The sequence below is a fragment of the Condylura cristata genome, unplaced genomic scaffold, assembly GCF_000260355.1.
Source record: "Condylura cristata isolate star-nosed mole 26May11 unplaced genomic scaffold, ConCri1.0 scaffold00014, whole genome shotgun sequence".
Taxonomy (NCBI): domain Eukaryota; kingdom Metazoa; phylum Chordata; class Mammalia; order Eulipotyphla; family Talpidae; genus Condylura; species Condylura cristata.
In genome coordinates this window covers 8,219,618-8,233,701 of record NW_004567115.1, presented here as the reverse complement: position 1 = coordinate 8,233,701, position 14,084 = coordinate 8,219,618, and the positions used below count along the sequence as shown (strand labels likewise).

At 40.2% G+C, this 14,084-nt stretch overlaps 1 protein-coding gene across 1 annotated transcript in view; it reads left to right on the top strand.

The window, feature by feature from the left end:
- CLSTN2 (calsyntenin 2) overlaps positions 1 to 14,084 on the top strand; it is a 599,321-nt gene that overhangs the window by 425,208 nt on the left and 160,029 nt on the right. The window contains exon 3 of the mRNA XM_004682158.2: positions 13,620 to 13,815. Within this exon, the coding sequence (XP_004682215.1) occupies positions 13,620 to 13,815 (196 nt within the window). The remainder of the gene's footprint in view (positions 1 to 13,619; positions 13,816 to 14,084) is intronic.

Genomic DNA, 14,084 nt, shown 5'->3' with positions numbered 1-14,084 from the left:
TGATGAATTTATCACTGAAGCCATCTGGCACTGGAGTTGTTTAAACTCTTATATAAAATGTTCAAACTCATTCAGATGTGATATTAATCAATGATTTTTGTCAACTACATACTTTGGATTTACTTTACTCTTTTTTTTCCCTAGCTTCTTCATTTTAGATCTTTTATAAGCATTTAAAGTTAAAACTTCTCTAAGCACTTAACTGTATTCTGTATATTTGATGTTGTATTCCTATTATCTTCAGTTCCAATTAATTGCTAATTTCCCTTTCAATTTCTTCTTTGATTTATGTATTGCTTAAATGTACGTTAATTTCCAAATATTTGGATTTTTTCTCAATCTTTTATTGTTAATAATAATCTCTTATTATTAAATTCCTATTTAATTGCATTTTGATCAGAGAAGATATTCTAGGATTTCAATCTTTTAAATTAATTCGAACTCATTTGTGGCTCAGCCTAGGGCCTTCACACATGACATGTGAGGTTGAAATGACTATGTATGTTGCAGGTTGGATGTGAGGTTCTGCTGATACCACTTGGAGCAAAGCAGTTGATAGTGTGTTTCTATTATTGTGCCTTTCATGTGTTTTTCTATCGTTCTAGCAATTGCTAAAATTATCCTACTATGCTTATAGAACCAGTTCTCTCTTTCTTTAATTCTGTCCATCTTGCTTCCTGTGTTTTAAGGCTATAATTAGACGCCTATGCTTTGATGATTACTGTCTCTTCCCTTTATAATAATAACATGCCTTGCTTTAGTAATAACTTAGTTTGATATTAATTTCCCCTGCTATTAATTAGCTGCTCTAGCCTCCCTATTTTGGTATTTTATATTGGATATCTTTCCTACCCATTTATTTTGATCTACCTGTGTTTTACTATTTAGAGTGCATCTCTTATAAACAGGAAGCATATACCTGAGTTTTCTGATTTTACCCATTCTGATCACTTTTGCCTTTGTATTGGAATGTTTAATGTAATTATTGATGTGGTTGGATTTAGAGCTCCCATTTTATCTTTTGTTTTCTATTTGCACTTTGATTTTTTTTTTCTGTTATTCCTTTCCTGCCTTTGTTGAGATTATTTGAATAATCATTAGAACTTAGTTCTAAATATTTATCTGTTGAGCTTTTAGTTCATTTTTCATTTTTGTCTTAGAGTTTGCTTGCTCTCTCTCTATATATAAATTTTCAGTCTTCCCAGAATTGTTATTTCATTACTTTGTGCAAACTGCAGAACCTGTACAACCTGTAGGTCCATTTACCATTCCTCTCCTGTGATTCTTTATGCTACAGTGGTCACGGGTATTATAGCTACATGTTATAAGCCCCACTGACAGTGTTATAATTTTACTCTCAACAGTCACACACACACACATTTAAAGAGGTGGGGTGGGGTATTCATCTGAGATTTGCTCAGAAACAATTATTATGCTCTTTCTTCATTCCTGGAGACCTGTGTTTCCCCAGCATCATTCTCTTTGACAAGAAGGAAAAAAAAAAAAAAAAAAAAAAAACCTTAGCATTTCTTGTAGGCCCAGTATGGTAGAGATGAACTAACCTGTCTTCACCTTCCTTTCTGAAATTTATTTTTGCTTTCAGAATTTATAGAGTAATGTGATCGTTGTTTGGCTTATTTTCATTAATTTATAAAGTTTGTGTTTCACTGGTTTGTGGAACCAGTACAATCACTGTATCCATGTATATGACATTTTTCTGTGACTTCTTTCTCTTTATCTTCAGCTTTATTGTTCATAAGTATAGTTTAACCTCAATTTCATTTTTCTTTTTCTAAGACTCAATAAGCTATTACATTAACTTTTTTTGCTATCAGCCCATAGAACCCCAGAGTTATATTTTTCTTTCAATTTTGTTTTAAACTTTTCTACCTCACATTACTCACAGGTCATCAAAATTCTATTTATTTACTTTCAATCTTTCTTTAATTCAAATTGAATAATTTTGTATTGAACTGTCTCACCTTGTGTGCACTGAATTATTGCTATCATCTGCATTCTACTATTAAGTCCTTCCAGTTTTATTTCAAATACTCTCTCTTTCATATCTTATGAGAATTAAATTTTTTATACTGATTTTTGAATTGAGTAACTAAATAAATTATAAATCAGTATCTTATTGTCAAAAAGCTCTATCTTAGCTGATAATTTTTTGAAAAGCTATTTTAACCAATAACTAAATTCATCTGAATTTCTACACATGAACATGAACAATGTACTGTTGTTTGTAATATTCAGTACCATTAAAATTTTAAAATATATTTTGTCCTATAACAATGTCATTTAAGAGTCATTAAGAGGTAATGCTAATTCAAGACCTGATAATCAGCACTTTGGGAACTTGAGCTAAATATGGCTTAATCATCTGAAGAAGGCCAAATGGGCTATTGTCTTAAGAGGGAACATTACTCTAAATATTAAGAAAAATGCTGAGAAATAAAAATCAGAATTAAAGCAGAACAAGTCTACAATTCACATCGTCTACATCCTTTCTACTTTATTTCCACAGGAAAATTAACCTTTAATGATGCATACTATTACTATGTAGAATGGCACTGTCCACTGCATATTATCTAAAAAGAACATAATTCAAGGCACAAGTATCTAATATATTTTCTTTTAGACATATTAAAAAGTTAAAGGAAACAGATGAAATTGACTTTGATCATATAGGTTATGGAACCCAAAAATCCATATTATCATTTCAACACATTGTCAAATAGAACATTGCTAATGAGTTTGTACATCCTATTTTTCGTAAAAATATCTTAGTAACTGGTATATACTTTACATTTGTTCTAAAATCTCATCAGAAATACTCAATCTGTATTTAGGCTTTATATCATTCATAGTTGACAAAACTGATTCACATAATCAAACATGCTTACAAGTTTTCCAGTGGAGTATTTAATTTACATTTAAAGTGATAAAAATTAAATAAAATTAGCATTCAGTTTCTCAATCACACCAATCACCTTTCAAGTGTTCAAGAGCCATATTGTGAGAAGTGACTTCTATGCTAACAAGAGTCACCTTTTGAAGAAAATTCATCCTGTGCCTACCCAGGTTCTGAAAGACACAACATGACACAACTCAGCATAAAGGAGAGGGGGAAACATTAATTTAAAAAAAAAAATAGATGGAGACAAGAAAACAAACCTTCAAGTTTGTTTTGGTCTTGTGCTTTATCTGACTGGTTTTATCTTGTGACTACTATTCAGCGAAGGAAAGATGAATGTGGATATTTTCAGCACAATGGAGGGAATTTTGAAGAATGGCGTGTAGTAGAGTCAGAATGTTAAAAATAAATACTAGACGTATGCATAGCAGACAACTCAGTGACTATTTACAAAGGCTATTGGACATCAGTAAACACCGAGGGAGGTGGAGGAGAAAAGATGGGGGAGGTGGTGGTGAGGGAAATGTGCCCCAAATGTTGAATAATAAACTCAGTTTGTTCAAATAAGTAAATAAATGGAGCACACAGAACTGAAAAGAAGGAAGAGAGGAGGGAAAAAGGAGGGGCAGGAGAGAGGAAAAGAGGGAGAAAAGGAAGGACATGGCTAGAACTGATGGCATTCTAACCTAATCCAGTGTAGGGAAAATTCCTTATTGCATTTCTACAGGTGGGCGGTGGGGGCGGGGGGGTGTGATTTTACCTATCAGTATTCTATCTAAACATTCTGTTTTCTTCTGGTTAATTCTTCTGAAGCCATAATACTTGTCAACTCTATCTTAAAAACTCATAATTATTCATTCTTCTCAAACACCTTTAATCTAGCTTCTGTCTTCAAAACCCAACTATATGCCTCTGGAGGGTAATGACGACAGAGTTTCAGACCTCGGGGATCTCAGCACCCATTTGGATGCCTTCTTTGCAGGACATAGATGTTCATAAAAATGTTGTTGATGCAGAGAATTGTATATGGCAAGGCCATTCTATTCATATGGGACTTTCTTACTCTCCAGAACACTTCAATGTCCATTATTTTCCATCAAGGACAAGGAATTAGCCAAGATAGATTTCAGGTATGACTAAATTGATACTCTACAGCGGTGAGCAAACAAGATCCCTTCATTTTTAAATGTGATTCTCTACCCTTGGCTGACAAGCCCCCATACCTGCTTAGAAGTGAAAGCTGTTTATTCTCACCTAGCAATGCATCCAGGCCAATAGTTTTAAACCCTAAGTTTAAAACACAGCCTTGACAAAGATTAAAATTTCACCCATTATAAACCAAGTCACTATCCTATCCAATGAAATTTCCCTGTTCCCTCTTTCCTCTAACATCTGAAAACCCAAGACCAGGATATGGACATTTCAGGGTGAACCAGCGAGTTCAGCAGGAGGGCTGGCAGCCACTGACCTGGGTTAGGACACACAACTTGCTGGTTTGCTTTTACTTTAGGCTCTTAAAGCTGCATGAGAATTAAATCACACAGTTTTACACAAAGTAATCAACCCAGGTTATACTATGCTAAATTCTCAGTTAAAAAAACAAGCTCTATCTTGATTATATTATATACTATACTATAATTACCTAAAGAATACTGGCTTCATTCCCTTTGCATAGATAGGGAAATGGAGGTATGGAAGGTAAACTTCCACATGTTTACAAAGTAGACCAGTGGAGAGTCACAATTTGAATCAAAGTTTACTTGACATTTAGCGCTGACCCTTTGGCTAGACACAGAAGCACTGAAATGAGGAGAGAACGGCATGATAGAACACACAGGACAGGGTACTGGCTCAGCAGAGTTGATAGGCTGACATGCCTTTCTTCCTGCAGCTGGAACGTTCTGCTGTGGGGACTACAGGATTACAAACTGAATCTGCAAGTATTTAGGGGTGAGATTGGCTGATCCATCATCATTTGTGTCCTCACAACACCCAAAACAGACATCTATTGCACCTTTGCTGTATCTTATTGCATTTAACTCTTTGTTCATCTGCCTCCCGCTCTTGTCTGCAAAGAGCTTGTCTCTGATTCACCCAGATCGCCAACTTCTGTTCAGGTAGTTGGCACACACAGAGCATCAGAAGCTGTCCACAGTAGCCCAAAATAGGTGCCTGGCCCACGGGCACTGATTTGAACTGATTTGAATTTTTTAAATTAGTATTATTCATTTTCTTTTTACTATATTTATGCCCAGGAAAGATTTGCTGAGTGGATGATGGATACAATACATTTTTGCACTCAGAAGGATCTACTCCAGACCATTAAACACCAGCCAGATAAAATGACCCCTGACATCTCCTCAAGCTCTACTTGACCTAATTGTGGCTAGTGGAGCCGTGGGGACCTCTCCAAGTGTCTCAGCATATATATTAGTTGTTACGTTTCTTATTCATTCAGTGGATATTACCAGTGAAGGAAAAATGCGTTGTCTTCATGGTTTTTCAGCAACACAACTATGCTACGTTCATCTTTCAAAAAGAGGGAGATTGTGATCTCAGCAGAAAGCTCTAGGAAAACGGCTTTCTAAATTAGAGAGTATGCTTTATTTTGCTCAATGCTAAGTAGACAGAAAGCTGTAAAGAGTGGCATGTCCCCCCGCCCCCACCATTCTTCGGTTTTGTTTCTAATAAAACAAGGTAAGTTGCCAATATGCATCTAGTTATTTGCAGGCTTGAAAATAGGATTCATTCTAATTATAATGATAAAAAGACCTTTTCACTTCCCAAAGCTTTTTTCCACATAGTGTGTCACTGCAGCTTCACAGTACACAGGTACAGTAATGTCCTCAGTTGTAGTGAGAGGAACTCAGGAACCCCCCCAAGGTCACAGAGCTGAGAACTGAACATGGATTCAAACCAAGTCCATCTACCTGCCGACCCCAAAGCTGTCCAAGATCTCCTGGCCACCCAGATACTTGAGGGAGCGGCAAAGTGACAACTCCATTGAGCCTTTCTCTTTAGTTTCCTACTTTTGGAAATTGTAAGTTCTTACCAGAAGTTGGAGGATTTAAAATCAACTTTTTAAAACTCTAGCTGTATTCCAGTCCAAATCGGGCACTTTTGTCATGATGAATATTTGATGTGATTGGCATCTATCCATTCTCATGTTATTATATCTAATGTGACTCCTGGTGACTCTGAAGAGAGCTGTAGAGTACACTTAAAGGATTCAGCTTCCCAGCCCTCCTCCAGCAGTGTGATCAGCTTCCCTGTCCCCCAAGTGTGCATGCAGGGAGGATAGAGCGTGCAGCTGAGAAAAGACAGTGTCATCCTCATCTAGAAGAACCTCACCCATCTGTAAGAAAGACTTAAAAGAGTATCATTTTCCTCAAGCCTGGGGTCATGAATCAGCCTAGTGTTTGTTTCCGTAAGACTCATTGCATGCTTGGGATGCAATGTTTCTCAAGCAGATGGTGTAGATATTTCAGCAAGATGGCTCTTGGTGGTCTAAGGCCAACTCGATTAGGGAAAGATATTTAGCACCTATGACCTTTGTCCAATAAAGACCATAAAGATCATAGCAACACCAAACAGACAAATCTTACCTCCTCCAGTAAACTGGCCCTAAATGAGATTTTGCAAATATAAGATGCAGTCATTGGACAAAGATGTTCAGGGCAAAAAATATATATGTGTAAGCTGAGGCTGATAGGGGCAAGGAGCTTCCAGGAGCCCCTCTGCTTTTTAAGGACACATTTGACATACATTCTAAATAGTTTTGATGGGAAAATCACTCTGCATTCAGCCTTTTCAGTTTTGAAACATGAAAAGGGAGTTTGCCATAAGTGTGTGATTTTTCAATAAAATGATAGTGATGATAGCTAACATTTATATAGTACTTACTCCATGCTGGGCACTCATTTCATCCTCCCTATATCCCACAACACTTTGAGGTAACTATGACTAATATCATCCCATTTCGGGGCCTCCCTGGTGGCACAAAGTGTTGAAGTGCAGCACTATGATGCTTGTGCTCAGCAGCTGCAACATGAGTTCGACCCCAGCCAGGAAGCTGACCCACATGGCGCAGCAGACCTCTCTTGACCTGCCCACTGCTCCCCACAGCAGTGTATTTTAGTACATCTGCCTGTTCTGCTCCCCACTCTGTCTCTGATGAATCCTTTCACCCCCACACTTCTGGCCTGTACCCCAGTTCTTGTATTCATGTAAAAATAAATTTTTTAAAAGTATATCATCCAGTTAACAATAAAGGGAAAAAACAAAGAGATAAGACTTTAACCAAGGCTACACATGTAATCAAACTCAGAACTAGAACTTGAGTCAGCCTGTTTGGTCAAGAGCTAGATTTACCCACCTGTGCTTTCTGGAAAAGCTGGCAATGAGTGTGCCCCACCCCCGTATGCTGCAGACATCAAGTTCCTCCTAGTTACTCTCACTACAAATGTCCCAGCTGTGGGATATAAGCAAATCCAGTTGCTCTAAATTGGGATGCTCTCTGTGAAGTGGTGTCTCACATTTCAAGCAGCAGGAATAAGATGTGGAATCACAATCTGAGTGAAAACTATGGTTGGTGAATCACAAAAATAGCAGTTCTCAAGCTTTTTCATCTCACAACCTCTTTACACTTTTAACACCAGGAGGGACCTTCAAGAGTATTTGTCTGTGTAGGTCATGTCTATTGATATTTTCTGTTTTAGAAACCAAAACTGAAAAAATGTTCAAATTCATATTAATGCATTTAAAAATAAGAATAATAAAATTGTGACATGGTTATATATATATATATAACATAATAAAATTGTGACATGGTTTTATATATATATATATATATATATATATATATAACATAATTGGACAAAAAAGTACATTTCTAAAACAAAATTAGTGAGGAGGCATGCATTCTTGCAATCTCTTCCATGTCGCACTTAAGACAGACAGACAGTCCTATCTGCTTCTACCTCCATTCCCTTGCGTATGTTGTTTAGGTTGAAGTATGTAAAGATTAATATAGGGATTCACACATGTATGTAGTTGGGATGAACATAGATGCTCTTCTCAGATGCTACACCAAGTCCCCACAAGGAGTAGTTTCTTGAAGGTTACTTACAAGAAGAAATCTGGAATTACATTAACAGACTTATACACCGACACATTAAAATTAATCGGTCTATCTCATGTTATGAGTGAATCTTTTACCCACTCATGACTGTATAACATGATGCATTGTCAACCTGGAAGATAACCACCCAAAGTTGTATAAATCTTTGAGAAGTTGGCATTTTTCATTATTATATTATCAAGAAGTCTCATTCATTCATATCACTACTCAATAAACTATTAAATACTGTAATTGGCAAATTGTCAAACTCACTGTGGCAGGCACACGTTTTCCGGAATCACAAGCTCAAATTTTATCATTGACAACAAATATTCCCTAGTTTTTTTTCCTTGACGTGACGGGCTTACTTACAAAAAGTATCTGCTCCACTCGAGTTTGAATCATCACAGTTTGTCTGTAAATCATTCTTGGAAGCAAAAATGGCATTCTTGAAAAAAAAGGTTCAGCACCCAACTCAACTTATCACACAAATGCTTTTCTTGGGACTCAGCTGTGTTTTGCTACAAAGGTGTTGTTTGATGTGTACTTTCTATTCTGCCCCATAGAATATTTTTTAAAGGTGTACTCAAGGATTGAGAGCTACTCAAATTAATCATATGCATTGCATCCTTAAAGCCATTAACTGAAATCGGCCTTACTTATTTGTTTTTTCACTCTGAAATATGTAGCAAAGTATGTAGTTATCTGCTCCTATGGCGCCAGTGCTCCAACTTACCTGTTTTTATAAATAATCCATCAGTGAAAATATCAACAGTGTAACAGTCAAATAATAGTTTCCTGTTAATACAGTAATACCCACAGAAAGGGTGTTGGGGACCCGGGGATTCACAGCATGTGTGTGGAGAATCACTGTCCTAAAATGAGAGATTCATCCAGCGAAAAGCAACATGAAGAACTAATTGAGTGCCGGATGAATGTTCAAAGGGTCTAGATTTCAGTCCATGATCTGTTCTTACCATCAAAGTGAACTTGAGTGAACCAGTTAACCTCTTTGAGACTCAATTTCCTCATCTGAAATACAGAACTGACACAACCAGTTGTTAAGGATGTTCAGGAGTAGAAACAAAATATACCCTAAAAATCTTCTTTCATTCATTAGTTTCATTCACTTCCCCTAGAATCTTAAAGAGGATTAAGAGACAACTATACCAATCCTGCTGGTGTTGTGGGGAGGTGTACTGCTGAGGAAGAGAAAGTAACTGTGAAGTAACTTAAGGGCTGCAGCCACCAGACCCCCAGGTCTGGTCTGGCCTCTCTGGAGAGCTCTGGGCAAAGCCAAGTTCATACTCTCAGCTATAGCCAGCACAAGGACCCCGAGACTGGAAGTCTGGTGCTACTGGCCTGGTTTTCCAGGATCTGGTCCTCAGTGTGTGCTGGTCTTTTGCTCTTCCACACTTAGTTCCTAGCACAGAAGCTCCCTCACCCAGCGTGGCAGATTGGAAAGCAAGGCTAGAAAAGCAATATTTTTAATGGAAACCCTTGAGTCTGATCTTTTACTACAAGGCACATCATCCTCCTGGCGATATACTTTATTAGTAATAATAAATTCTAATGACAGGCATCACAAATGCTCAAGACAACCCAATGTTCATCCACTGATGCTGGGAACTCGATTTTAAATATCCTTCCTCCTTAGGACTGCAGCCTGGGACCTTCCCTCCACAGCTGTGCACTTGTAGAGTTTTTAATTTGCTATTTAATGTCCTCTTAGGTAAAGACAAGTTAAAATTTTAAATTAGCATGAATTTTACCATTTATCTTTATACTGTGCTATGCCAGTTGTAAATGCAAATATAAGAGCGGTTAACCACTGAGCAGAGTTTCCATAATAACAGAATTTGCATTCCATAGTGCTAGCATGCATGTGGATTCAGTTCTTTACAGAGCAGTATAATTGCCACGCAGACGAAACTCAGCTGCTTTCATTTCACTCCTTGTGAGCATCTACCTGTGCCCTCCACCTTCAGCTCGCTGAGTAGGGTAGCCCCTGAGAGAAGGAACTGCCTGTTTTTTGCCTTTTCTCTGTCATCATTCTGTAAATAAAGTTTGGCTACTCCAGGGAGTTCCCATGAATTGAGAAAGGATACCACAGAGTTGTTTGCTTTGTTCATGTTTCCTATAAGACACCTGCCTTCTTTCTACACTCAAAACAGTTTGGGTTCCCATGAAAGGTGTTGACTCCCAGGCTGCGAGCTCCTTACTTACTAACATGCTTACCTTGCTCTCGCTCTGAGTCCTGGGAACTCTCACTCGTGGGAGCACCGGCATTCTGCCCTCATGGGGCTCCTGGTGCTACTAGTGACCAGGGCAGCCAGAACAATAGCCATGCCTCTCGCACCTGTCTCCTATGTCCACATATTCCATCGTCCAGTCAGACTTTGCTTACAAAACACTAATTCGAAGATAACTTGATTAAAGTTTTCAAGGGTGGTGATCGAGAGATTTACATCAAGTCCAGGCCCCTCTTGAGCACAGAACCTTGAGAGACTTTAAGGTCAGACCCCCATTAAGCTCCTGCCACACCGTTCCCTCCGGTTCCTGGGCCCCACTCTGTTCCTTCCTGTCCTGGGTGTGTTCCTCCTCTCCCTCTGATGTCAGCTCAGCAATCACATCCATAGGTGAGCCCTGGCCAGAACTCAGCACCAGAGAGATGTCCTTCAGTGCAGGTCTTGCGACCCCCATCCTTCATGTAGCTCTGTGATTATTCGATGGCTTATGTCTTCCACGCCAGGCTACAAGCAGCTACTAGGCTAGGAATAGATCTGGTTGTATGCAACATTGCTTTGCCAATGCTGAGCACACAGCCCTAACTAATAGTAAGTGACTGGATGAATAAATCCATGAATGTTTTTGCACCAAAACACAAGAATCAGATGAAGAGGCAGGAGAAATAAGAGTGACATGAATTTCAGTTCAAAGGGAACTGAAACCTGTCTCAATCTGAGCTGGTAGAGACCAAGTAAGCAACACATTGCTCTCACTTCTACAGGGGAATGAGTGTGTGAGAACAGGCCTCCTGTTTGGGGGTCTCCCAAGTTGTTTGTGTCTCCAGATCCAGCACAGTACCTGACACTCATTTGACTCACAAAAAAAAAAAAACAAAAAACAAAAAACACTGGTTCCATTGAATTGTTTGATTTAAACTTAGGTAAATGAAAGTCCTGAGGTTTTCTTGGTCTTAGCTTTCCCTTGGGCCTCTCCTTCCTTTTTCTCCGCCCTCCTTTTCTCCTATCTTCTCCTTTCCTCTTGTTAAGGAATTTCTGAGTCTTGAGAACTACTGTGGTTGTGATCAAATGTTTCCAACAGAAAATTACCCTTATTTATTTTTGGTTTAACTTGACTCTTCAAAGAGAAATGCTCTGATTGTTCTTACAATCATGGTGGCTGGGCACTCCAGAGAATGTCCCAGAACCATACAGGGCACATTTGCTGCTAACATGCCCATATTGGCATTGATCTTGAGATGGAATCACAAAGCAGGCACTTTAGAAGTTCATCCATTCAACTCCAGCCAATTGAGAGCAGATTAAACTTGAGGAGAGAATGAAAGCTGCGGGGCTGGTCTTGTCAGAGACTCAGGTTGATCCCAGCAGCTTAATGGAAACCAGCCTTCTTGTTAGAGCCCGGTCTGCAACCTGTCTGTCTTGTCCATTAGTCCACAACCACATTTGAAAAATGGCCAGGAGGGGATGTAGTGAAAATGCAGTGTTCATAATGAAATTGAGGATCGATTAAATAATAAAAACCGAAAGCCTAAAGGTAAGATTGGTATTGATTGACCATCTCAGAAAACATTGTTAGTAAGAGATCAGGGCATGCTTCCTAGAAGTAAAATGGGGGATTTCTCCTGAGTGAGACTTGAGTGGGAATACAGAATGTTAATGAAGCCTCTCTTGGGTGGTCCTCTTCGAAGTTATGGGATGGCCTTAAACGGTGAGGGGGAGTAGAGAGGCTGTCATCATGGAAATCAGCTCTACCTGGGCCTGACACTCAACTTTGCTCTGTGACCTTGAGCAAGGAATAACCTCTCTGGTCTTTAGTTCTTTTTATCTTGTACAACTTCATAGGAAACACCTGCCTTGCAGGTTTGCTGTGAAGATTAAATGTGATCCCCTAATTGGAGGTACAGATTCAGTGTGTGGCACAGAGCAAGCAAGAGCTTTAACCCCTCCCCGCATGGAGTCAGCTCCTGGAAATAGCTGGGCAGGCACTTGGTCATGAGAGTGAGGGTCCACTTAAGCTGTGTCCCCTGGGCGCCAAGGCCTGGGCTCAACAGGGCAGCTGACTCAACATTAGACCAGGGGTGGAGTATATCAGGGTAGGTGGTCCCCTGCAAAGCCATCTCCTGAGACATTTCACTGGTAACACAATCAAGACCCAAGTATGAGTAAACTTTGACTACATCAAATGAAAGTAACTATAGGGTCTATAAGTGACTTAAAGTCATGCCTCTGGGCTCAAAGCCCGCGTCTGATACCCCAGTAACCTGTGGTTCAATTCTGCTGCCCATGTCACTGGTACTCACACAGCCTCTGCGCCGTGGGTGGGCTTTACATAAACTTACACCATCTTCCCCAGCAAGGCTGCAAGCTACTCAGTACAGGAAGAAAACAACGTGCTCAGATGTTCAGTACTTCCCAAGGCGCATGCTACAGGGCTTACTTACTTGCAGCTAGGGTTCAAGAAACAAATATCCATCCATTGAGAAAAAGAAGGCGTTTTCATGCCCTTATCATTTTAATCCAAAGAAATAGCTATAATACACATAAACCCAGCTGAACAATATGTTCAGCGCTTTAAGAAGTTAGTTTTTCAGACTCTGCAGGAACCCTGAGACACACACAGACTCACCCCCACTGTTTTAAGAGAAAATTGCAAATGTGAGTGCTGTCCCTGGCCCCACAGGGAAGGTACTGGTGGGGAACGGGGAGAGGAATTAGAGGTGAGACCCGCTGGAGGGAGTGGGTGGGGGATGTGGCTGCAACAATTTTGGTTTTAAACAAGGAGAGCAGGAAGGAGAACTATGGGGCTCTGATTTAGTAAGCAAGCAAAGCACCTGGGAAACCTATTAAAATGCAGATTCTGGTTGCTGGGTGAGTCTGGGAATCTGCTTTGGGGATGCTCCTGGTGTTGGTCCACAAACCACACCTGCAAGGGCTGAGGATGCTGTCACAGGACAAAGGTGGTGGAACTTTGAACCTTTCCTCCTTTTTTCTGCAGTCAATTGTCTTTTGACTGTGGGTGAATTCCTTAATCTCAAACAGGGCAAAGGGTGAACCAGCTAGAAAACTGACAAAATAGGATAATCCTGCACAGTGGGGCTCCTCTTTTCTGCCCAATATACTTGATGGGTGACATTTCCATGCATGAAATACTTTCGTTTCACGGTCCATGAAATGAGCACATTGGTCCAGATCTCTGGGGACCTCTTCTGGTTTCACAATATTCTTTGTGGAGGAAATGGCCTGAAGGTTTGGAGTCCGCAAATCTGGCCCCACAGAAGCTTGGTCTTGGGTCTTGTGGTTCCCAAGGTCCTCACTCTCGCCGTCCATCCTTTTGCAGGGGAGATCTGTGCATTCAAGATACATGGGCAAGAGTTGCCCTTTGAGGCCGTGGTGCTCAACAAGACATCTGGAGAGGGCCGGCTCCGTGCCAAAAGCCCCATCGACTGCGAGCTGCAGAAGGAATACACGTTCATCATCCAGGCCTACGACTGCGGCGCGGGGCCCCGGGAGATGGCCTGGAAGAAGTCACACAAGTGAGTGGCCTGACAGAGACCCCTCAGCCTTTCTACCATCACACTTCCTGCTCCACACCTGTCACATGCTGACTTCCAAGTGTGTATGTGCCCAGGGTCAGCCAGGTCCTCAGCCATCTTGACCACATCAGCTCCTCCAGCTGATGCCTGAAGGTATCAGCCAGGCCCCTCTCTACACCTAGAATAGCCTCTTCCTGCCTCACTTGAGGACATGCCTGTTCTACTGTCAGGGCTGAGTTCACGTGTCATGTTTTCTGGGAAGTCCTCCC